The sequence below is a fragment of the Ischnura elegans genome, chromosome 8 (genome assembly GCF_921293095.1).
Source record: "Ischnura elegans chromosome 8, ioIscEleg1.1, whole genome shotgun sequence".
NCBI classification, from domain to species: Eukaryota; Metazoa; Arthropoda; class Insecta; order Odonata; family Coenagrionidae; genus Ischnura; species Ischnura elegans.
Window position 1 is genome coordinate 16,915,942 of NC_060253.1, and position 25,848 is coordinate 16,941,789.

The window sequence follows — 25,848 nt, forward strand, 5'->3', positions numbered from 1 at the left end:
CAAAAGGCATTTAAACTGAAGCATTTGCTTCAGAGCATAACGTTTAGACAGTGCATACCAAATGGCACAAATGCTCATCCTCTTATCTTTTGCTCAAAGCAAATGCTTCATTTTAGCTCATGTGCAATTGCTTAACTGTTATCAGTTTGGCCAAATACCTCAATAGGTGTTAAATATCAGTCAAGTATTCTGCACAACCATACACATCACAATAGAAAGAATTACTAAAAAAATGGAACGAGATGGGCAAATTCCTAGTAAGGAAAATACTGCATGGTAAAAAAGGTTAGCCCACGAGAATAATTTATTTGAGCATGACTAGCACAATAAATTCGAGAATACGAAGAAAAATTTCAAACGTGAATGTACTGCACCAAATATTTTTCAACGTTATCGCATAAACACCACTAAAAGAGCATTTGGCTAAGGCTAAGACTACCAATGAAGATGGTAAAAACGACGTGATGTAACGTACACCACCAAAAAATTTGTAAATGCAAATGGAGAACTAAGAACTTAATCATTTCTGTGGAATTACAAAACCGTGAAACGCCATTGATGGAACAAGAAACGTTAGTCCTATGGGTTCACCATAACGAATCGTGACTGAGTTTCCCATTACTAGCGATTGTGCAAGTACAGCCGACGATAGTACCTTTTACTGTATGAAAATCATTCAACAGAAAAATTAATATAATAATTCAACTTGTTGGCACAATTGACAGCAGGTGCAAAGTAAATTCCTAAATTGAAAGGTTAATAAGGCCTAAGTCATCTGAAATAAAATTTCAAGTGCGATTTAAATAAAGCACGATAGTTTCCTTTACCTGGTTAACAACGGTCCCACGATATAGGCGTGAGATGAGATCCATACCAGACGTTCCTACTAGAGACTTTTCGATGGCAGAGAAAAGAATTCTATTCAGTTCCTGGACGTCATGCTGTTGTAACTCCTACAAGAGAAAATGTGCTATAAAAATGAATGATTACAAAATACCACACTAATTGTAGGAGAAAAATTAACCTCGTTTTCCACCCAGCCAAAACTCTCTGTCAATTCTGTGGTTGATACAGCTTTAACATCCGCTAGTAACAATTGAGAAAACAACTTCTGCAGCTCTACCGGAATCACTCTGAGTTTTCTCTTACTTGTATTGACATCGCTTGAGTCACTCCACCCGAGTTCTTCTCTACTTAAATTGAAGAGACCATCTGAAATATAATAATGGAAAATGAACATTTGCCAGAGAAATAATGTAAAATCCAATGAAATACAAATAAAAAGTCCTACCTCTAAACTCAGGAGTAAGAAGTAAAGTCTGCAGCAGAGAATTTAAATAGCAAGTCGCACCCTGATTTTCGATGCCACACATATTTGTATTTGATCTTGATGGAGGCGGTTTTGAAGGAATTGCTTTCTTTCCGTTTTCGTTGGTTTTTCCATTTCTAAGAACATGGTCCACCCTCCCTGGGCTACCATCCTCTTCAAACAAGGACCCGAACATCTCCAATGATTATCGGACGACACTTAATATAACATAAAGAAACAAGTTCTTTGTCACCGCTTACAATTGAGTACATGCATTCTGAGCATTGAAACCGAATAAATGCGATTGTAAATTGATAGTCTACATGACAACAAATCACCGTAACACAACGTGATTCATTTTCACTGTCTCACACACGCATTCCTTTGTTCAACTGTCGTACATATTTCGATTTCGACCATATACCAAGTAGACATGCCTTTCGACCGGAATCGCCGGAACGCTGTGGCCAGCATCGCACGGCGAGGAAGTGAGGGGGATGAGGGAGCGTGACGTCACGGTTGGGAAGGAAGACGATTTACCGTATACGCGCTTGTGATATTTTAACGCTCATCCGCTGCAAAGTCGCAGAAAAGTGAAGATATTGGACACAGAAAATGATTATAGACTTAAAAAATATATTTTTACGAGGAACTAAGGCATCTCATAGCCTTGACTGTGCGCAAAAAGCTAAATAAATCAAGATAAAGTGAGAAGCGATCGTATTAAATACATTGATTAATAATGTCATATGTAAACATGGGCGTACCCAGCGAGGGGCAGGGGGGCAGCTGCCCCCCCTAGAAGCAAAACTCGCAAAAGTCTTTAAGCAAAATCAGTACTGAACAGAAACGAAAGTATTCAACAAATTTTCTTCAAACCAATGAAAAATGATATGTATTAGTATCAGATAAGTAACTAAAATAAAACTATTTTTTCAAGGAAATAATCTCATAAACTAATAAAGCGCTGCTATAATTTTCTTATAATGTTGGTTTCATTCATCTTTTCCATGCTAAAATGTCACAATTTGGCTTGTCCCCCCCTTCTAGATCATGGCTTCCCCTCCTAGACCATGACTTCCCCCCCTCTAGGTAAAAAGAAGGGGTCCTGGCAAGTATCACGTAATTTTTTCCGCAAAAAACAGTTTATTGCGATCTCGGTAATCTTCAATTAAAATAATTAAACAAATCGTTTTATTTATAAATCCAACACAATGAAGCCTAGATTAATGTATTTACACTGAAAATACGCATTTTGAAAAATCCTACGTGAGATTAGAAAGAAGGCGTGGAGCAAAATCCCACGATATCTCACAAATGTGAAGGGATGGGTCCATAAAAAGGCAAAATTATTTCAGAAATATTACTTATTCACTACTAGATTAACCTAACGGTGACCTTCCTAGAAAATGAATATGCAGACTGTCCCAAGGGTCGTATGTCATTTTTGACCTGTAATTTTAGTAACTTTGCATCGAGCAACATTCATGAAAATAGGCACACTTATGGGGAAAGGTCCTAAGTTTTGTTGAGTGCAAGCAACATTTTACAATTTTGCCCTTTTGACCTCACAATGTGGGTCCAAACCAAAATTTTGAATTTGCCTTATGGGGTTTAAATGTTAAAAAAGTGGACACAGAAAAAAAGTCTGAATTTCATTGACCAAGATGCCAATTCTGAGGTTTTCGGACCCGAGAAACCCGAAAATAACACTTTTATTTACGAACATTCAACCGTTGACCCAGTAAGGTCACCGTCAAGCTCATAAGGGTGGCAAAAAGAATAGCATACCAACAAAGGTGTCGCTCCATGGTTTTTATAGGGTGCCCAATTCATTGGTGTTGTCTAAATACCCGTATTATTCACTAATCGACCTCCAAGGTTAATACGGAGGTCAAAGGTCATAGAGGTAAACATCCGGCCATCGTGACAACCAAGGTGTCGAACCATAGGTTTTGAAGGGTGGTAAAGTCGGTTCTTCAGTTCATAGATCCGTATTGTTGATTTTTTGACCACCGAGGTCTCAATGGGGGTCAAAGTTCATAGAGTTAAACATCGGGCCATCATGACAACCAACGTGTCAAACCATAGGTTTTGAAGGGTGCCAAAGTCGGTTAGGTAGTTCATAGATCCGTATAACAATTTATTTTGACCTCCAAAAGTCATATTGGGGGTCAAAGGTCATAGAGAAAATATGCAACGCGCTTACCCCCCCTTCCTTCCGAAATTTTTCCATTTCCTCGCAGTATTTTCCGACAGGCCTTCCATGCCCTCTTAGTTTCACTTCGCATTTGATTATTTATTTCTCTAAACTTTCCTTTGATTTGCCGCCCAAAGTGAAAGACAAAACTCCGTTTAAAAAGATATTGGCTATGTAGTGTCCGCCCCGGTCTCTCTCGTGAGACTGAGGGTCGAACCCGGCTTCGCCATGTGGGTTCTTGCCTTTGGGTGCAGGAAGCAATGAATTGATTCAAACTCCACTTTGTAAATAAAGTGAAAAAAGCACTTTACCTTCGGGTCTCCTTGAGAAGCTCGCTCGAATACGCGGAAGAAGAGATGGAGGATGTCCTCGCGGCAGGGTTGCGAAGCTCGAACTGAATCGGAATTCCTATTGCCTTCGCCCGTTCTAGTTGTGCCCTAGGCAATAGACACTTCGGCCGACAGAGTCTTGGAATACAGCTGAGAGAATGCGGGTGATTTCGACTCGTCCACCGTTCGCGGTACACGCCCCAGTGGTCACTCCCCAACACCAACTGACTTCCTTCAGATTTTGAGGGTTTTTATACCCAAAATCTTGGCCCCCTAGGTCCTATCCCCCCTCCAGTTGACCTATAGGACTATATGGGGCTCTAGGAAGTGGAGTGTTTGTTGCAATAACTCCATGTTGCGGAGGTGTTTCTTTTCCCGCATTCTCTAAGTGTATTTCTGTTGCCGTATTCCGCTTTCGCTTTCCTTGCCTTAAGTCATCCTCCCCCTCCGCCTCCCTCATGCGTTAGAGTGGGTGCAAATACTTCCGTGACCAAATTTGGACGGAAATATTGTGTCCAAATTCGTGGTCACCACAACTATGTCCGTAACCATGAGGTAAAACATAAAAGAAATGAATGAATCCAGCTTTTATTTTGATTCCATAATGCAACCCAGACGGCACAGAATCCTCCGTATCTAATTCGTATGCTGACAGTATCCATTGACTACCGCTCCGTCGCTTTTCGTCAATGGATACTATCTGCATACGAATTAGATACGGAGGATTCTGTGCCGTCTGGGCAATGTGATAAAAATTTGACGATATAAGAGAAATGTCATAAAACTACAAAATTTATAGGATAATACACTGAAATGTGAACATGGAGTATTAATTGTGCTAGTCAATCATCCAACCGCAGAAATGGTTTCAATCAAAAAAATGTTTACAACGCAAAAATAGTATTTTAATATATTTTTTTAATGTCAACACAATTACAATTTACAAATATGCTGCATTAAAAATTAAGTTTAGTATAATTTTTTCTTTGGCATATATCTTATATTTGAGTGATTTTTTTCTTAATTTCTTTTGCAGAAAAGGTCATGAAATTTTCCACACGAATTTGCTTAGTTATATTTCACACATTGAATTGCTTTCAAAGCCTCCACCCTTGATATATGGTGATTTTTCTGATGCACAAACTTCATTTACAATAGAAAAAAACGCGTTCAGTCGCAGCATTAGCTTGTGCTAAGGGTCAAAGAATATTCCTTAACCTTAGTTCACTTTTGCATGGAATATGCTTTGTTTCAAATGATGAAATATTTATAACCATTTGTACACTCTCAAGATTATTGCTGAAGACCAAGAATATACTATATCCTTCAGTTAAGACGAAATACATTTGACATTTTTCTTAAGCATTACATTTTAGATACAGCTGAATTATAAATTTTCGATAGACGATCAAACTATAAACAAGAATATTTGCTGGAAAACCAATTTTTGAATGCATGAGCGACACTTATGGAGCCAAGTAAGGGAGTGTTAATGGCTGACTACTTTCCCTTGTTTCCTGGGAGAATTAACTTGGCAAATAGGGAAATTGCATACTTTTTATAAACAGTATGCTGATATACTAAAGTAAACACTTAGTACTGCAATATACTTTTTTCCACTTAATATTCAGTTTATACACTAGAAAATGACTCCCAAAAGTCTCCCGAGTTTCGCGGGCAAAAAAATACCGCCCCCACTAATCTTTGGCCGTGAAGTCATAGTTCAGTAGGGGTGCGTTTCGAATCACGCATCATGTGCATCGATGCGCATCAGGCCGTTCCGAATCAAGCATTGATGCGCATTGATGCGGCCCTGCATCGAGCATATTTCGAGGTTTCGGAAGCATCAACTCGCATCAGAAATTCTTGATGCGAAGGCGAAAATGGGCGCAACCTTTAAAATTGTGACTGTGTGTTTGGTGTTTGCATAGGGTGTTTACACGACTGTATTGTGCTTCTACGATCAGAGGAAAGAGTTGAAGGAGTTATAGCTATTAGTTTTTGAAATAATAAGTCCATATAAAATGGAAAATGGGGAAGTCTATATCCGATGCGTTGAAGTGTGCGTGTATGTAACTTGTTTATAGCCGTTATTAATTTCATTGGTGGTAAAAATGCAGAATACGATCTATAATTTCATACATTGAAATGCAGGCGTGGTAGTTTTAACCGTAATTTTGCTTCTGTACACTATCTTGTGGAAATTTTCAACACTTTAACGTTATATTGTTAAAAGATTAGTTGAAAAGCTACATCAGGGAGTGTTTATAGCACAGAGACTGTGGTTTATAGTATAATAGTTTATTCAAAATAACTATACAAGACTTAAGTCGCAGTCGAGACAAATTTGTTCGCCGGAATATTAGAATTGCTTACGCTTTGCATAATCTCACGGGTCTATCATTTGAAGGCATATATGTTGCAAATTATTGCTATTTTGCCAAACGTTTATTAGCTATTTAATATGCGAAACTATACATTCATTGCAAGTGAATTTGCTCGGTAGGTACTAAAATTATTTACCCCTGCTAAAGAGATTAGTTCACGTTATGGTACCACAAGTAAAGGGACATTCAGGGTAGTGATGCCGTGATAAATAACAACATCAATTAATTTATTTATGCAAGGATCATGGATGTGTGCTTGATTTACAGTGATGTGTGCTTGAAGAACCCGTTGAGTATCATTGAGTATTCAGTGCAATTATTTTTTTCATAGCGTGTGATTTGGTAAGCCCGGATAAATACGTATTGCAGTACTGCAGTTAGTTTATAAATTTGCTCCAAATACTCTTTAATCGACGCATTGATGACGCGACCAACTTATTTTCAGTGTCCAACTAAAGGCACACTTCTATCCATGTTATCAAAAGTAATGGGTTTCCAAAATGGTTCTCAGTTGAACTTGGGTATTTGTCTTAAGAAGCTGCATTATCAAACATTGAAAAGTAAACAAAAACATTGAAAATCGGAAATCCCCATAACTATACCCTAACAACACATGGACATCCAACGGATGTGCGACGGATATCCAATGCGGACGTTGCGGATGGGCCATGGATATCCGATGAAAATCCGGCGATATCCCTCGGACATCCGTCGGATAACCATAAGTCCCAAAATCCGATATCCATAGGACGTTCCCTTCCGGATATTAATACCATTTTTTGCATATTGTTGCAAGAATTTACACCAAATAGATTCCTTCACATGTTAGACAACCTTAACAAGGTGGAAGGATTCTTCATTCAAAAGTTTCATGGGTGTCTGCTTAGTAACCATTGATGTCGTTTATCGACCAGGGCAATAATGACAGCGTTTTCAGATTGTTTAAGAATGCACCATGGAGGTGATCATGAACAGCGAAGAACGCGCAAAGAACACTATCCCAGTGCGTTATCGAGCGGAAATGTGAATGCCTTGGAGTGTTCTCAAACACTCTACAGAGCGTTTCACCGAGCATTTAGCTATGTTTGCGACTGTTTGTCAATGTTTCCAAACGTTCATGAACGCCCTGTGAGTTACCATCTTCATCATTTTGGAGCATTTACGTACATTTGAGAACACCCTGTCTAGGCCATCGAGAGTTTTCATGAACATAATGTAACATGCTAATGTGTTTTGCATAGTTCTTGAACGCTATGGGAACACTTGCCGGTGTGTTTATGAACTCTTGCAGTGAATAAATTTAATAAAGAATAAATCAGTGAGATTCAGGTCTTACAGGGTCTACAAAGGAAATGAAAACCAGATACAGTTTGCTGTAATGATAAAACAATTATATTTAACTAAATATTACACACTTATTTACAACAACACCACACAATCACATGAGTGCTTTAGAAACTGAATTCATCATGCATAACAAAGAGACCAGGCCCAGGTGGTATTCCACCTTTTGAACTTAAATATTGTCAAGAGATTTTAGCATATCCTCCCTCACTCAGTCTATCCATCCAACCTAAGAAGTAGTTATGTAGTCCCAACCCATAAATACGGTGATAAGACTCACACCACTAATTACAGACCTATTTAAATCCAGTCATTTGTTGTTAAGACCTTGAGAGAGAGTCTTGCACTTAAGCCTAATATCCTCTCCTACAAACATATAGCTATACCAGAGCACCATGGTTTTCATGAAGAAAGGTCTTCAACTACGAATCTCATGGTCACGCAATACTACTGGGTTTAAGAGTCATCTGAAAAATGCTTTCCCCGAGTTTCAAGAATCAGTATTAAAGTTAAATGTAGAGAATACTTGGAAAGCTTTTCTTTCGCTCGTAACTTCGGGAATAAATAGCTACATCCCTAGTAAAATAGTAAAAGAAGGCAGCGAACCGAGATGGTACGACGCGGAAGTGAGAAAATCATTGAGGCGACAGAGAGCGTGTCATGCTAAAATGAAAAAATTCAGCACGGATTTATCCGCTAATGAACGCGAGCTAATAATTAAAAAATATAGGATGACTAAAGCCGCCACGAAGGAAGCGTTCAGGAATGCGTTCACGAATTTTAAAAGAAAAATACCAGTAGAGCAGTTACAGGATAACCCAAAAGCATTTTGGTCATATGTTAGGGAAGTTCAAGGTTAACGATCTACCGTATGTTCGCTGAGAAACAACAATGGAGATGTGTTGACAAGCAGTTACGATAAAGCCAATTTATTAAATTCATACTTTAAGAGCGCGTTCACGGAGCCTTCCGAAAACTCACCCGAGACCGATGACAATCCCTGTATACATAAGATGCCAGCTATTGACATTAGTACGCTCGAAATAGAAAATATATTGAAATCGCTTAGTCCAAATAAATCACCTGGTCCAGACGAAATCCCTTCTCGCGTATATAAAGAACTAGCCTCAGAACTTGCCCCCTACTTGCAGTTAATATTCAGTAAATCCATCAAGCAACACGAAGTACCTAATGACTGGAAAATCGCTAATGTAACGCCAATATTTAAAAGTGGAGACAAGGAACAGCCATCTAATTACAGGCCGATATCTTTAACGTCCATCTCTGGCAAAGTCCTTGAACACATCGTAGTCAGCTCGGTAATGAAACATCTAGACGCGCAAAACTTATTAATGGGAAATCAACATGGATTCAGGAAAAGCAGATCGTGCGAAACTCAGTTAGCGCTTTTCGCCCACGATATTTTAGTCTCCGGGGAAGACAACATTCCAGTAGACGCGATTTTTCTTGATTTCAAAAAGGCATTTGATAAAGTACCCCACGGAAAGTTAATAATAAAACTGAAATCTTATGGTCTAGACGAAGATGTCATTTCCTGGATTAGAGAATTTTTGAGCGACCGCGTCCAAAGAGTAGTATTAGACGGTGCAGTATCCAATGAGGTTAGAGTCACTTCTGGCGTTCCTCAGGGTAGTGTCATTGGCCCACACCTATTCCTTCTTTATATAAACGACATTGGAGAAGTAGTGCAGAGTAAGTTACGATTATTTGCAGACGACGCTGTAGTTTACAGAGAAATCCGTTCCAGCAAAGATATAGATGAACTAAGGAATGACCTTACTGCTATCCAAGCTTGGTGCGATGCTTGGCAGTTAGAATTAAATTTGGAAAAATGCGTCGTAATGAATTTATGGAAGAAGAATAACTCCCTACAGCGTAACTATATCATTCGGGGCACCCAGTTAAAGGCAGTTGAATCCGTGAAATATCTAGGGGTTAGACTCAATAATGATCTATCGTGGAATAAACATATTCGAGAAATAACCGGTCAAGCTAATCGTAAAATGGGTTTTGTTAAAAGAATATTAGGAAAGTGCGACGACAAAGTGAGAGAAATTAGCTACTTTTCCCTCGTTAGACCACATTTGGACTACGCTGCCAGTGATACTCATGGTGATCAAGGTGATGTAAATTATACTCATTCTCAGAAAACATTTGATACTGTCATTACTTACCACTTGCTTTGTAAGTTGACATGCTATGGCATTGATGGTAATCTTTTAAAATTATTATTAATTGTCTTAATAGTAGAACCCAGGTGGTCAAGATTAAATCCTTCCTCTCTAGTGTAATGAATGTGACATCTGGTGTTCCTCAAGTGTCCCGCCTGGATTGTTATTACATTTATTTATTAATGATGTTAAGCAGAAGAAAAAACCAAATACGGGTCTATTAAATGCTGATGATTAAAAATTATATTGCAGGATTAAATATTTAGATGACTGTTTATGTTTACAGAGCAGTTGAAATAATCTATTTTGCCGGTGTTCAAGTACCTACTTCTATGAGAATTAATTTAAAGAAATCTGTACCAGTCACATATCATCATTTTAAAGTTCGATTACATTTAATTGCAACATAAACAATGGATACCTTGAGAGAACCACCAAAATTCTAGACTGGGGAGTTATCTTTACAGCTAATTTAAATTTTAGCTATCATGCGGATGTGATGGCCCCAATTAAAATTTTGCATATGATTTCATCTACATCTACATAATACCCCGCAAGCCGCCTAAAAGGCGTGTGGCAGGGGGTGTTAGGACACCAGCCGTATACAGCTAAAAAAAAATTAAGTGCTCAAACGAAGTTGGGACTACCGTTTATTAAAGTCCTTTATGGTTCGGGGGAAAAACGAATTCGCATATCTATCCGTTCGGCAAAACATCTCTCTTAATTTATCACTTCTATCGGACCTGGAAATATAATGTGGCTCTAATATTATGTTCTCTGTATCGCTCTTAAAGATATCCATTCTCAATTGTTCAAGCAATCTAAGCCTAGCGCGCAGCCTCCGAGTCTCCAACGGCTCCCAGCTTAATTCGCTTTACATCTGGGTAACACTGTCTGTACACCCGTAGCAGTTTTGACGAAACGCGCAGCCTTTCTTTGAATTTTATTCAGTTCGCGGATTAAGTCTTTCTGCACCGGATCCCATATGCTCGCTGCATATTCAAGGTGCGGTCGGACGAGAGCGAAATAGCACCTTTCTTTTACTTTCTCATCCGAAAATCTTCCCACAATACGCTTGACGAATCCTAATTTCTTCAGGGCTATGCCGCAAATATTCTTTATATGTGTTCCCCACGTGAGGTTCGAGGTTATCGTAACTCCCAGGTACTTCACTTCGTCTGTTGCCTTTATGTTAATGCCATCCACTGCATAAACATGGTTAGAGTTGGACGAATTCCGCAAGAAATGCAACGCCATGCATTTGCTCAGATTAAGTTCGAGTCCCCACTCTTGGCACCACAAATGAACGTTGTTTAAGTCAGATGATAGAATTTCATAGTCAGAGTGATCACTAATTTCGCGATAGATGACAGCGTCGTCAGCAAATAAACGTATTTTACTGCTAATGCGGGAGCAGAGATCATTAATGTATATAATGAACAACAGGGGGCCGATTACGCTTCCTTGTGGAACACCTGATGTAACGTTTACAACATCGGAGCTAATTCCGTCAAGAACAACTTTTTGTTTACGATCTCTGAGAAAGTCGCGTATCCAGTTTAAAACTGTATCGTTTAATCCGCATGACTGTAATTTGTATAAAAGTTTGTTGTGAGGTACAGTGTCGAAAGCTTTCTTAAAATCTAGAAATAGTGCGTCAACTTGTCTTTTCGATTCACCAGATTTTATAACGTCGTGAAGAAAGAGCGCGAGCTGTGTTTCGCATGATCTACCCTTTCGGAATCCGTGCTGACAGTCATGGAGGAAGTTACGTCTGTCCAAGAAAGTCATGATATTGCTAACGACGATATGCTCAAGTATCTTGCCTATAATAGATGTTAATGAAATCGGACGGTAGTTGCCTGGGTCATGTCTGTTTCCCTTTTTGAATATGGGTGTAACGCTTGCAATTTTCCAGTCTGGCGGTAACTTCCCTTCGGAGAGTGACTTCTTGAAAATGATCTCTAAGTAAGGTGCGATCTGTGGAGCTAACTCTTTGAGGACACGCGCGGGTATTCCCTCCGGACCCGGAGATTTACTATTCTTAATCGATTGCAGTTGTTTAGTTATCCCATCACGTTGTATAGATATTTCTTCCATCGATTCCTCAGTATATGTGACGTCTAAATTGAACTGAGTATCGTCAGTAGTGTATACACTTTCGAAGTGGGAATTTAAAGTGTTAGCTTTGTCAATATTTTCGGTGTCAAGTTTACCATCTTTATCAAATAACGAATCTACGGTTGAATGTTTTCACTGAAGCTCTCTCGCCTACGACCAAAAGGATTTCGGATTTTCTTCGAGTAATTCTCCGAGTACTTTTTTCTTAAACTTTTGCATTGCAGTTCGCATTGATTTCTTAGTCATTGAGCGTTGTGCAGCGTAACTTTCTTCAGCTTCAAGTTCCTTCGATTTATTACGTGTCGTGATGGATTTTCTGTACAAGTTGTATAGTTCTCTCTGTTTTCTAAGTTCCCTTCTGACATCGCTATTGTACCAGCGAGGTTCTTTATTATCACATTTCAGTTTTTGCGGAATATGTTCGTTGATGCCTTGGCGCAGAATTTCTAGGAAGTGTTTCCATGTCACATCTGTGCTTTGGTCCTTTGATGTAACTACGAATTTTTTGTAGTAGTCATTAAGCATCTCGCCAAATTTAGTGAAGTTGCATTTATCAAATAAGTAAATTTTGCGTTTTGGTTTTACGGCTGACACTACATCAATTTTTAACGTTGCAAATATTACTCTGTGATCGCTTATACCGTCAATAATATCGAGTTGTTTTATCAACTTAGGACCGCTCACTGCTAAAAGGTCTAATATCTTATTTCCTCTCGTAGGTTTGTCAACTACTTGGGTTAGAGATTGATTTACAAGTATGTTGAGTAATACCTCGCTGATTTCTTTATTCCTTGAATTCGTTTTTACGGTGTAAGTATCCCAGTTTATGGATGGAAGATTAAAATCACCCCCGATTACTATTACACTATTACTGTCTCTCTGAGTAAATGCAGATATTTGATTTTTTAGAAGGTACAAAATATCGACTTCGGAGTTCGGCGGTCTATAAAAAGAGCAAACATGAATACTCCTTTTGTTTCGTTGTTTAATTGTACACCATACGCTTTCTATTTCATTGTCAATTATTTCGTGGGCGGCGCTGTGCAAATGTGATTTAACTGCTATAAAAACTCCGCCACCTGTTCTATTGCGTCGATCGTATCTGTAAATTTTATATTCTGGAGGAAAAACTTCGCTGTCGCTTATATCTTCCGTAAGCCAATATCTTCCGTAAGCCAGATGTAGATGTAGATCCTTCCCTTACCCTCAATGGAGGGTAGACCTCTCCTCAATGGAGGAGTTTATTTTTATCAGGGGAACGTTAAGTTCCACATAATAAGCGAGAAATTCATGGAATATTCGCTCTTAACCAGTGCAGGCGGGTCCAAGATTGTGACAAGTAAGGGGGCTAGGTGGGGGGGACACAATGTACACAGGATTTCCCGCACACAATTGAGTACAAATTGCATAAATAATGTGTACATTGCACAAAAAATTTGGCATCAAACAACTTGTGTAGATTGTACGCAATTTGCAATGTTTCATATATTGCATAAAAAGAGTACAACCTACACACAATGTGTAAAGCCAAATTTTTGTACATATAAACATTCTTTCTACAATTTTCATTGGAGATATCACAAAGAACAATGAATAAATATCCAATAGAAGTATAACGCTATCACTGACTTCCTTGGCAGTTTATTTCCCTTAACATTCAATCTCTCAAGCTTTTTTACATGAGAGGCAACAGAGACCTTAAAATAAGACTAATAGGGGCATAATGACTGTCAAAATTAGTGGGCCAGAACCGGCAGGGAATCATTTAATTTTATGCATATAATTACATGTCGAGTAGATATAATATTATGATCAGATAATAAGAAAATTATAACGTAACGTAAACATGGAATACTCCAACAGAGTAGAATTTCTATCAATGCACAATATTACGCGTTTGAAAATGATTTCAGACATTTCTCTTTCCTAATGCTCTGAATAGTCTGAGGAATAACTGCAGGCACTCTCTCAAAATGATACATGCAAGTTTTCACTTGAGGTACCGTCACAAACGTCACATTCAATATTATTACCAGGGGTGAGCGAAGCAAAAGATTTTCCACTTTGATTGGAGAAATTGCAATAGGGAAATTGCATACTTTTTATAAACAGTATGCTGATATACTACAGTAAACACTTAGTACCGCAAAATACTTTTTTCCACTTAAAATTCAGTTTATACACTAGAAAATGACTCCCAAAAGTCTCCCGAGTTTCGCGGGCTAAAAAATACCGCCCCCACTAATCTTAGGCCGTGACGTCATAGTTCAGTAGGAGTCCAAGATCCAAGCCCAGTAACTGCAGGTTTGGAAGAGCCACGTTGCTTTTAAAGGAGAACATGGCTGAAATATGGAAAAATTACAAGTAGTGGATTGTTCCTCTGTGCAATAACACCCCAGAAAAAATTTTCGTCTGCATTCCCACGGAGGAAATTAAAAGAAAAGCCTCGATGCATGCCGTCTGTCGGGATGAGCGTTACGGAAAAATAAGAGTATAATAAACGGATTGATAAACCCGTGTGCTATGTGCGCGAAGATAACTAAATATACATACATAATATTACCAGATAAATAATATTTCCATATTTCATCGACTGAATAACTTGAAACTGAGATTTTTCGATAATTCGGCCGCCGTAGAATAAAAACTCAACTTCTCAACAAAAATCGAGAAAGGTATTTCTCGATGGTTACGATGGACTCAAAATATTTATGGCACTTGTTCAATTTCAGTTACAGATCTGTCCTTCGAGGGACATAGAAAATTCCATGATGTTTAAAATCAAGGGAGGAAATATGAAAATATAGAGCAACGTTGATCCTCATGCATTCGAGTGTCAGCCAAGAAGACACCGTTTTCTTCTACTGTCGGCGTCAAAATGATGTGCCTCTGTACTTTGCAAATTTATATCCTGGCCTCACTGCATGCTATAATAATGAACTATACGTCATTTTAAAGGAAATTTTATCCTAAATTCTGATTTATTTTATTACAAAAAATTCAAAAATGTAGACACGGCCAGTGCAATAAATGACTCCGCGCACCGAAAAATTAGCCGTTTTGTCAACTTCATGAACTTTGCAACTCAACCTAAGGAAAACTACTACGTCTACAGCATTCATCTTCCACATTAATTTACACTCATCAGTGCGGATTAATAAAATGGCTTTTGGGTATTTTTAGAACTTATATATTTTGTTATAAATTAATGAAAATATTTAAATATTATCTTGTCCCATAGTTTACCCCGAAAGATAAAGGAAGTTGTAGATGGAAAAAGAATGGAATCCAGAGGTGGTCACAAAAAATGAATCGCAGCATTCTTTGATTTTATTCTACGCCGTTGATTGCTTTTCAGAAAAAGTTGAGTCACAAGAGGAATGTTCCGCAGCCCTTGATTTGGAAACTGTGGACATATAGGAAGACGTGTGGATCAGCAATTTCCATTTAGTTGGTTGTCAGGATAAACCAAGGATTCATTTAAAGGTTGTCAGGCCATCGTATAAAAATAGGACTGATGTGCACCACATGGGAAATGGGGTGTTTGAGGGAAAGTCAAACCCAAAGTTGACCAAAAGAATGTGCAGTTCTATGTTGCTCTTTCCCCAGTTAAAACCAAATAGAAATTGGATTGGGATGATATTGTCACCACGGGTTCCAGTGATAGTGAGAGTGCGGGTGATCATGGTCATCGTCGAAGGTCATCTCTTTAGGATTTCCGATACGGAATTTTTAAGTGACAACCGATCGCAATGACGATGAGCTCGCCGTTAGAGTAGGTTTAAGATATATCGTGAGAAAAGCTCCCAAAATGTATTAAAGACTCTGTTTGGAAGACATTCACATTTTAATGCTACTTTAGGAAGGATTTCATTACAAAAGTAACTTATTAACACCTGAAGACGTTGTGTTTATTATATTGATCGAAGTGCGATTGACCGATTCTTTCTGCAGAATAGGAAGTGGCCTCGGGGTTTTGAGTCACAAGATGGTAGATTGTGTTGGAAGTTCGTCTATATTATCGCTACTAAATTGAAACATTAATAGCCTGGCTTCCTCAGAGCTTCCTGTCGCCCTCCAGGCAAGGTATTTTTAAGTTGAAAGTATCATCGACATCTTCGAGGTGGAAATAAGTTCACCATAAGACTCTACCGGACTGCCAAAAGAATACACATTTCACATGAGTATACGCTTTCGCCAATATTATACGCAAGTCTCACTTCTTTATGAACTATAAAACATTTCAGATCCACATCAGCTACCTTTCCATTTCTCGGCATCGATTTTCGGCGCCGACGAAGTCTACAGTTTCACTAAAATACCCTGGTATCATGATGGAATCAGTAACAGGAAGCTTGCTAGGATCAGCCTAAGAATAACCATATTCCTTCATCTTTACGCAATCTATCGCTGTCAATGGAGGAGAAATAGATCAAATAATAGCTCGAAGTCACAATGAACAACTCCGATACGTCTGCACTTCAATAAATGAATCATAACCACGCCGCTTGTATTCAAGTATGCAACCTCTACTATGGCCGTGCCGCCGTGCCTCCTCGTACTGAACTATGACGTCACTTTTCTACCAGCCAATCATCGGGCGTTTTCGCTTCTCACTCGGATTTGAAAATTCTCGTGAACTTTGATGCATTAAATACCGCAAACCACGTCATAAAATAATAAAAATACTTTCACCGAGGTATTCAAACATATATTTTTATATAATTTTGGGGCTATTGATTATATCTGAAATATATGCAAGTTCCCTATTGTTCAAGAAAAGCCACTTTTTTGCTCATGTTTGCTCCCATACTTCATTCAAATTTGTACCTCCTTTTCTACAGAAGTGGGAACCTCACTTGTATTAAGGCCTGTTTACAAAGTACATTAACCCGTACAAGTGAATGTCTGTTTGCGTGAATGGACCAGAAGAGAACGTGTACGAATGCAAGAACCAAATTAGAAGAGATTATATTTCTGCTCATGCATTCACACAAGTTGGGTGCCTATAACATGGTGCATTTTCGTGTAAATTGATGCATTCATACATTTAGATAATGACTCCTACGAGTTAATGTACAGTGTAAACATGCCTTCAGGAAGAATGTGTATCAATAGATTCGAATTATCTTCATCGACCTCCTCGTTACCATTTCTGGGGATTACATGGTACATTTGCACCTCCTTGGGCTCTTCATGCTCCTGATGGAGCTCTAGAATTTTTCTCTTCCTAGTTACGGGGCGGTCTAGAGAGACTGGAATGTTCTGATCCTGGCATTCATACTGTTGTTTTTATCTTCGAAGGGCCTCACGTCATTTTCCAGTACATGTATTTTTCTGCATCCTCTTCCAACTGTAAGGCATTAGTGAATATTTTACTAAAGACACAAATCAATACCTAAATGATAATGATTGGAGAGAGTTAATTGATGGCTATGTCCTGAACCGCTCATTAATAACTATAATTCTTCGACATATTCTCAATAGTTATTCATTTGTAAGAAAAACTCTTCATATACGAGTTCATTGAGATAGAGAATAATTCTTTAATGCCATAAAGAACAGCTAAAAAATGGATTCTACTGCGAGAACTGATATTTAAACTTAATCGGTCTGAATGGATTGCGTTTTTATCACGCAAAGATCATACAAAATGTTAATTACACTGAGAAATAAATTAGACCTGAAAGGCTAGATACACAAAATTTTGGTGGTTTTCTATCGAATAGAGAAAATATTTCCGTTTACTTACTATTAAATGGTCAGTAAACAGTAGATGGGTCAATGCTGACAAAGGCATCTTCCTCAAATCCCTTTTTGCCAGTCTCCACTGCGAAAAAGGGATAATTTTCCTCTTCCATGGCGTACGTCAACGTAAATTTGCTTGTAAAATAAGATTTTACATCAAAGCTAAATTCACAAAGTCAAAAATACAGTACCTAAACGAATGTATACAAAACTTTAGTGGCGATGGCTGTGGGCTAGAGCTGTGTCGTTCATGAATGAACCGTTCATTTTGAACGGTTCGTTGGCATGAACCGAATGGATCGAAATACGCTCCTCGTTCAAACGGTTCATTATGAATCAAGTCGATCCGTGTGGTTCATTCCGTTCGTGTGGTTCATGAAGAATAGAAGAATCATTTAGAATCGAAGAATCATTTAGAATCGAAGAATCATTTAAGAATCGCAGATTCGTTTGAGAATCGAAGAATCATTTAAGAACCGAAGAATCATTTAAGAATTGAAGAATCATGTAAGAATCGAAGAGTCATTTCAACAATCGTCGGAGTAGCAGAAGTAAGGTCTTGAATGAAGGTCACGGGCCGCGGATGACAGTAGGTTTTCTAGTCAATTAAGAGCAGTGGCGGATCAAGAGAGCCTCTATTTATAACCATATTACATTTATTACCATTATATCTAGAGTTTTTTTAATACACCATTATATTTAGAGTTAAAGAAAATGGTAATTTTATTCAGTTGTCGGGGAAGGTTTACTCCCAATCCCCCCCACCTAGCCCCCTTACTTGTCACAATCTTGGACCCGCCTGCACTGGTTAAGAGTGAATATTCCATGAATTTCTCGCTTATTATGTGGAACTTAACGTTCCCCTGATAAAAATAAACTCCTCCATTGAGGAGAGGTCTACCCTCCATTGAGGGTAAGGGAAGGATAGGTGTACCCTTCCTATACCCTTCAGCAAGGGTACACGAAGGGTATTTTAGAACATTGGTGGGTACGCCCTCTCCTTCCTGGAGTGTACGGGAAGGGTACAGAATGGGTAGGACTAATATAAAAACTAAATATCCATAAATTAACATAAAAATTTAAAAAATCGTTTATAAACTAAATTAAACGAATGGGGATGAGTTGCAACAGTGATTTCTAAAGTTATAGGGGAGAAAAAAAATTAGCCTTCATATGGTCTTAAACCCAGGACCTACATATTGGAAGATCATGAACTAGTGATTTAATAACCTCAGCTATCGGGGTACTTTAAAGGAATAGCTTCTCAACAGAACTTATACTACAAAATCTTAAGATGAGATTCGCACCTGGGCCTATGTGGAAGAAAGCTGTGACTTTCTTCTACCACACCTATTTCGTTTCAGAAAATAAGATCGGCATTCAAATACCAAACATCACTCTCGCAATGTCTCATTGTCAGCCACACAAATAGGTTACATCCTAAAACGTGAATGAAAGAACTTCTAAATGAGCTTTTTTCACACAATTATAGAAACTATTGTGTACAGTGGCGTAGTCAGGAATTTCGTTTGGGGGGGGGGGTTCCAAAACCAGGTGGGGAAAGTTTTGAAAAACAGGATAGTAAGTATTGGGTTTCAACTTATTCAAACACTTTTCATAATCGAAAAAACTTCAATAGTCAAAGAAATATTTTTTAAATTCATTACTTTTCAATATTTTGATTTCTTTTATGAAGGAAAATGATTGTGTTTTTATATTTCGGGGGGGGGCGGAGGGTCCAAAGCCCCCGGAACCCACCCCTGGCTACGCCACTGAATATGTATATTATTGTTTTCCTTAAGGAAATTTTAAAGATTAGTTGTGTAGCCCGTCTATCTTTGCATTCAAAGACTGCTTACGTTCTTGTACAGAACTCATACTCTTTAGCAGTTGAAAGTAGCTGAGGAGACACTTTCAGGATATGTTTTCCTCAGTTATAAATGCTAAGTCCCAAGGAAGGGTAGACGAAGGATTTTTCTACCCTTCCTTTACCCTTAATGGTGGGTATAGGAAGGGTAGATGGATGGTAAGGGAAGGAGTTCCTAGGAAGGGTACACGAAGGATTTTTCTCTCCTTCCCCTACCCTTAATGGTGGGTAGAGGAAGGGTAGACGGATGGTAAGGGAAGGAGTTCCAAGGAAGGGTACACGAAGGATTTTTCTACCATTTCCTTACCCTTAACGGTGGGTAGGGCGTGGGTTGCGCAAAGGTATCTACCCACCATGAAGGCTACTACCCTTCCTTTACCCACCATGGTGGAGTTTATTTTTATCAGGGGTTCTTTAATTCTATTCATCAACTACAATACAAAAAGACTTTAATCCAGCACGTAAAGATGACTCTGGTATTTTAACTCATTTTTAATCCGCGTTGAAACCATTGATTCACAAATTCACTGCAGTACACCGCTTACTCTTATATCGAACAAATCCTCCACAGCCTCGCCTATGGTCATGCTGAAATCTTCATTCGAGACGAAAAGGTTTAGGTAATATTCACGAGTCTTCATGCAGAGCCTGTAGTCATTAGTCTCTCCAACGTTAAATGGTAAATATCCAGAGCCAGAGGTTTCCATGATTATCAACGTATCATGGATTCCACGGAGGGATGCTTGTTAAAATAAGCATTAGCGGATGGAGTAAACACTCACTCCATGGCGTGAAATTTTCCACAGGCAAATTAGCACGAGGACGAGATCATTCATTTTAATAAAGGGCGAGACTGAACGTAAAATCATTTAATGCGACTTGTCAACATGAAACCACGTTGCATTACCAATTGAGGAAGGAATACAGAGCCGATTTTGCTAGGAAGCAGCTTCCAAATTGCCCTCCACCAGTTCACGAAATAAAGATGTCCTCACTGTTCCGCAAGTTTTATTTTTTAATAAAATCAAAAAGCTGTAACAGTAATTTAAGAGGGGAAATTCAAACAATTTTAGAATAAATAAATATAAATTTAGTTTTGGAGTTAAAAATTATTTTAACATACCCAAAAATACTAAATGTATAAAATTTTAGTGCCATATTGGCGGCGTAATAATCGATAATGTTTAACCGGGCGACTAGCATAAATGCCAATAAAACGAGGCAAAAATCCGAACTTCGAAATATCCAAGTTGAAAAAATTCTGCTTTGCTAATTTTGTTAGTCAATTGTTTATTCCCAACCGGCGCCACCGGTCGTCTTGTCTGGGCTGTAATTCGAATGGCAAAATTTGATTATTTCATGTTCCTTTTCCTCGATTTTGGTAATTTCTAACTCATACTTAATGTAACGTTAATTGATGAAATGAGAATATTCTACACCATCGCACAATCCCTGTTTTTGCCATTTCTTTCCGTGGAAACACGTTGTCTCTCGTAAGACCCGTGTTTCGTGGAGTATATTTGAAAAGTTTTTATCGAGATTCGTGAATATAACATGAGAATTTTCGTTTAAGGCGAAGAAGCAATACGAAAGTGGATTAATTTGTTTTAAAAGTAAGTATTTTCCTTAGGAAAATGAAAAAGACGACTTCAAAGTGATGAGGTAGGCAATTAAAATGATGGAGGAAGCTAGACAGGGAACTGTGTACACGGCGAATTTTGTCTTATTATATTTTAATGTTGTTTCAAAGAGTGACTATCAATAGAAAATAATCGATAATAGTGCTAGAGTACCGGTTAGGTAAAAAGGGTGTTTTGTATATGGATCTCACCATTTTATGGGCCTTGAATTTTAAAAAATTTACGTGCTCAACGATGGAAAAAAGGGTTAAAACATTGTTTTGGGAGATTTCTTATCATTGGATTTTCTTGTTTCTTTCTGCCTTGGCTCAGTAAAATATGAAAATTTTTCTCGTGATATTTGTTAATACTTAATTTGGTACAATGAATCCCTTTAGGGTTTTGAGTAGGGTAGTTTCCTTCATCAAAGAAAACGAAAGGTATTGGTTGCGATTCTTTATCCACCATTAGTGTGTTCATAATATACAAATTATTTGGTTTTAGAAATCCCGGTTTAGACGAATGGCATTGGTCAATTTTAGCCTCATTTGAAAAAGACTATATTGGCGCCCGTGCGATGCCAGTCCATGTGACGTCACAGGGACCTAGTTTATATGCGAGTAGATAGGAGTTTTACATCGCCTGAGATTACCAATGCATGCATGAGGTACAGATCTCAGGAGAGCATCTGTATAATAATCACCCATTAAAATTACCTAAGTTCGGAAAGTTTCCTTCGTTTAATAGGGTATTAACAATTCTTATTTAAGCCAAGCGATACCCATTCTATCAGGGTACTATGCTACATGCTAGCAACGTACATCGTAGCGGTGATCATAGCCTCGCACTCAAGTGACCTCATGCGGCGGAAGCCGGAACCAGAAATACGTCACACGGGATTTTCCCAGCATTCATACTTTGCCGTCGCGTTTTCGTGCGCCTGAAATTTTTCACTTTTTATTTAATTGCGAAAAATAGATATCGTCAATTAAAAATCTAAATGCGTACTCTAGGAGTAATAATCTTTCGATTTGGGCAAAAAAAAAATAATAGGGAACCACCCTATTTCCGTGACATAACGTGACATTCACAGGCGGCGTTTGTCTCTCTTTAATCCCCATGAGCCGCGGAAGCTATAGTGAAGAAACATTCGATTATGTTTACAAATTTTATCGTTTTATATATATATAGTATATTTTTATTACCTTTTGGTTTTAATTCCTATGTATACGGCTGCTATTAACCATTTTTAACCAGAGGCATATTTTACGCCTATTTATTTATTTACGTAATTAATAATAATATTTTGAATTTAAAAATCTATGACATATACAACAATCGTGGTTGCCTAATGATACTGATGCAATAGGGTGGTTTCCCATTATTTTTTTATTGCCCAAATCGAAAGATTATTACTCCTGGAGCACGCATTTCACGTTTTTAGATTTTTAAACGACGATATCTATTTTTCGCGATTAAATGAAAAGTGAAAAATTTCAAGCGCGCGAAAACGCGACGGCAAAGTATGAATGCTGGGAAAAGCCCGTGAGACGTCATTCTGGTTCCCGCTGCCGCAAGTGAGGTGACCTTGGGGCGAGACTTTAAGCGCTGATACGAAGCAGGATGCTAGCAGGTAGCAGAGTACCCAGCTACCATGTAGCGCTTGGCTTAAATAAGGATTATTAATACCTTATTAAACGAAGGAAACTTTCCGACCTTAGGCAGTTTTAATAGGTGATTAGTAAGACGTTTCCCTGAGCTCTGTGCCTCATGCATGCATTTGTAATCTCAGACGATGTAAAACTCCTATCTACTCGTATAGAAACTAGGTCCCTGTGACGTTACGTGGAGTGGCATCGCAAGGGCGCCAATTTGGCCTTTTTGAAATGAGGTTAATATTTACCATTGCCATTCGTTTAAACTGGAATTTCTAAAACCAAATGATCAATATATAATGAATGCACTAATGGCGGGTAACGAATCGCAATCAATGCCTTTATTTCGTTTTCTTTGATGAAGGAAACTACCCTATTGTTGGACGGAGGATTGAGTAATTCAATTTGCCGTCCTTATGGCTCGAATCCATCAGCTACACAGTGAACTGAAATTGGCCTGCGTGCTAAATACTGAAGCTGATATGTGCTAATAACTGATTTAAGTGACTAATACTATTAAAAATATCCGTGTAGCAGGGGTCCGGATTGTGATCTCATCTGGGTCAGGTAAAATAAACCATAAGTCAAGTCAAAACTATTAATTTTTTGCAAGTTTTACGATGGTAGACTAATTTCAGATCACCTGCATCATAGGACGATTTCCAAGATTTTGAGTAATAACCTTAGTTTCTTTCCCTTACCTCATTAATTCTGTCCATTACTTAATGTGTACTCCAGACCTTAGTACTTACATTTAATGATAGCAAGGACAACTTCCTCGTTAACACTTAATCACACATGCCATAATTCACACAAAAACAGTCACTATCTCATGCAAACTCATTCACACTTAATTATGGCGTTTCTTTCGTACTAAAGAGCACTCATGACACTAAATTAAATACTCTCGTCAGACTTAATTATATACTCTTAGACACACAAAAATATAACTCCTATAACTTAAATACCATATACCCTCAACCAAACTATACAACTTGTTCACATTGTAGGGTTCTTTTAATTATAAAACACCAACTCCGGGTTCAACAATTTATTGTCACTCCGTTACATCGAGGCTTGACGTCGAGTTGTATACTGCTCCCGTCATGCCGGGCCACGGCCTTTTATGCGAACGGCAGGTGATGACGCACAGGCTCTGCGTTAGTCAGCCGCCTCCGTTAGTCAGCCGCCTCAGTTGACTCTCTCGGCCGGCACCTGGATCCCAACACCCTCCCTTCTCTGCAAGAAAGAAAAGTGTTAGCCTCTTATCTCTCACACATGCATATTGGTTTTCTCACCACCCGCCCGCTTCTTGTCATTATTTCACCCTGATGGAATTCCCCCGCTCCGGACCCGCTGCTCTGCGCCACCGATTTGGCCGCTACGAGGAATGCTCGATTTCTCCGAACAACGCCGCCGTTAACTTCCACATCGTATGACCTCGGCTCGTTGCGTCTATTGACGATTTTCCCGTAGTGTTTCCTATCAGTCACCCAAACTCGGTCTCGTGGTTTCAGCTCGGGCAGCGGTTGAGCTCGATGTCTTCTATTGTACTTCTCGGCAGCCTTTGCTTTCTTTATTCCCATCTTTTCCCTGTGCTCCCTCAGGTTCGGCCACGATGGCTGCAATGAGTATGAAGAAATGGGAAGGTTTGTGGGTAATTTTCTTCCCATTAACAGCTCTGCTGGGCTATATCCGGTTTCCAGGGGTGTTGACCTGTAGACAAGTAATCCTAAATTTGGGTCTTTCTCCTTCAGTAAAATGTTTTTAACTATTTTTACTGCTGACTCTGCTTGGCCATTGCTTCTCGCTAATAATGGACTGCTCGTTATTAGCCGGAATCCGTATTCTTTGGCGAATTCCAACATTTCTCCTCTAAACTGTGGCCCATTATCGGATCTAACAACTTCTGGGGTCCCAAACCTAGCGAAAATCGCTTTGATTTTTCCGATGACTGCTGCTGCGGTAGTGCTTGTTAACCTCGCCACCTCCGGATATCTGGAAAAATAATCTACAAAAACCAAAAAGCTCTGATTGCGGACGGTTAAGATATCCATTCCTACCATCATCCAGGGTCTTTCCGGAACTGCAGTTGGCATCAGGGGTTCAACGGGCTGTGGACGCCTCTCCAGACATTCTTCGCATTTTTCAACTGCATTTTGTATGTCTGCCGATATTCCTGGCCACCAAATTGCATCTCGTGCTCTTTCCCTACATTTCCCTATTCCTAGATGACCTTTATGTAACCTATCGAGCATCTCCTTCCGTAACTCATTCGGAATAACAACTCTGTGTCCATGCATAAGCAATCCTTCTCCCTCATTGAGATATCCTCTTTCTTCATAATATCTCCGCAGCGGCAGCTCAAGGTCTTCTTTGTGCGCAGGCCAGCCATTACGAACGTATTGCTTTATCTCTTTTATGACGTCGTCTCTTTCTTGCTTTTCTCTGACTTCTTCCAGCCTGGTGTCTGACATTGGTAGAGCCTTTATTACTTCTTTCACCATCGCTTAATCCTTTTCTGCCATAATTATGTCCTCATCCCGTGGTCTCCTGGCCAGTGGTGCTCTGGAAAGCATATCTGGGGTATAAAACAATTTACCAGGAACGTGCTCAATAGTGTACTGGTAGCCCAGAAGTCTCATGCGAAATCTTTGCAATCTCGCGGATAAATCACTTAATGGTTTGGTACTCAATAAGGGCACTAATGGTTTATGATCCGTCCTTAAAATGAAATGGGATCCTTGGATGTATGAGGTGAATTTCTCACACGCCCAAGTCAAAGCCAACGCTTCTTTTTCTATCTGCGCGTACCTTTGTTCCGTGTCCGGTAGGGATCGGGACGCAAAACTTACGGCTTTCCACACCCCGTTTTGGTTCTGCTCTAGAACGGCCCCCAAACCATACGATGACGAATCTGCCGACACTCTGCATTTTCTGTTTGGATCATAAATCCCCAATGCGGGCGCTTCAGTGAGCCTCTTCTTGATCGCTGCAAATGCCTTATCGTGAACTTCAGTCCAAGGAAGTTTCCCCTTGTAAGATAATAATTCTCGTAATGGTTGTGTCATGTCTGC

General features: G+C 39.0%; 2 protein-coding genes across 3 annotated transcripts in view; both read right to left on the bottom strand.

Annotated features, from left to right (window-relative positions):
- Window positions 1-1,680, bottom strand: part of LOC124163377 (ubiquitin carboxyl-terminal hydrolase 40-like) — a 62,245-nt gene extending 60,565 nt beyond the window's left edge. For both annotated transcript variants that reach the window (XR_006865761.1, XM_046540251.1), the window contains exons 1-3: window positions 1,292-1,680; window positions 1,025-1,212; window positions 828-953 (exon numbers count right to left, since the gene is read on the bottom strand). Coding sequence is in view for 1 of the 2 variants with exons in the window: in XM_046540251.1 (XP_046396207.1) it covers window positions 828-953; window positions 1,025-1,212; window positions 1,292-1,505 (528 nt within the window). In the remaining variant the exon portion in view is untranslated. The remainder of the gene's footprint in view (window positions 1-827; window positions 954-1,024; window positions 1,213-1,291) is intronic.
- A 22,356-nt stretch (window positions 1,681-24,036) lies between these two features.
- On the bottom strand, window positions 24,037-25,278 carry LOC124163778 (uncharacterized protein K02A2.6-like). The gene has a single exon (XM_046540862.1). The coding sequence runs from the start codon at window positions 25,276-25,278 to the stop codon at window positions 24,037-24,039; it is 1,242 nt and encodes a 413-aa protein (XP_046396818.1).
- Window positions 25,279-25,848: the final 570 nt, after the last annotated feature.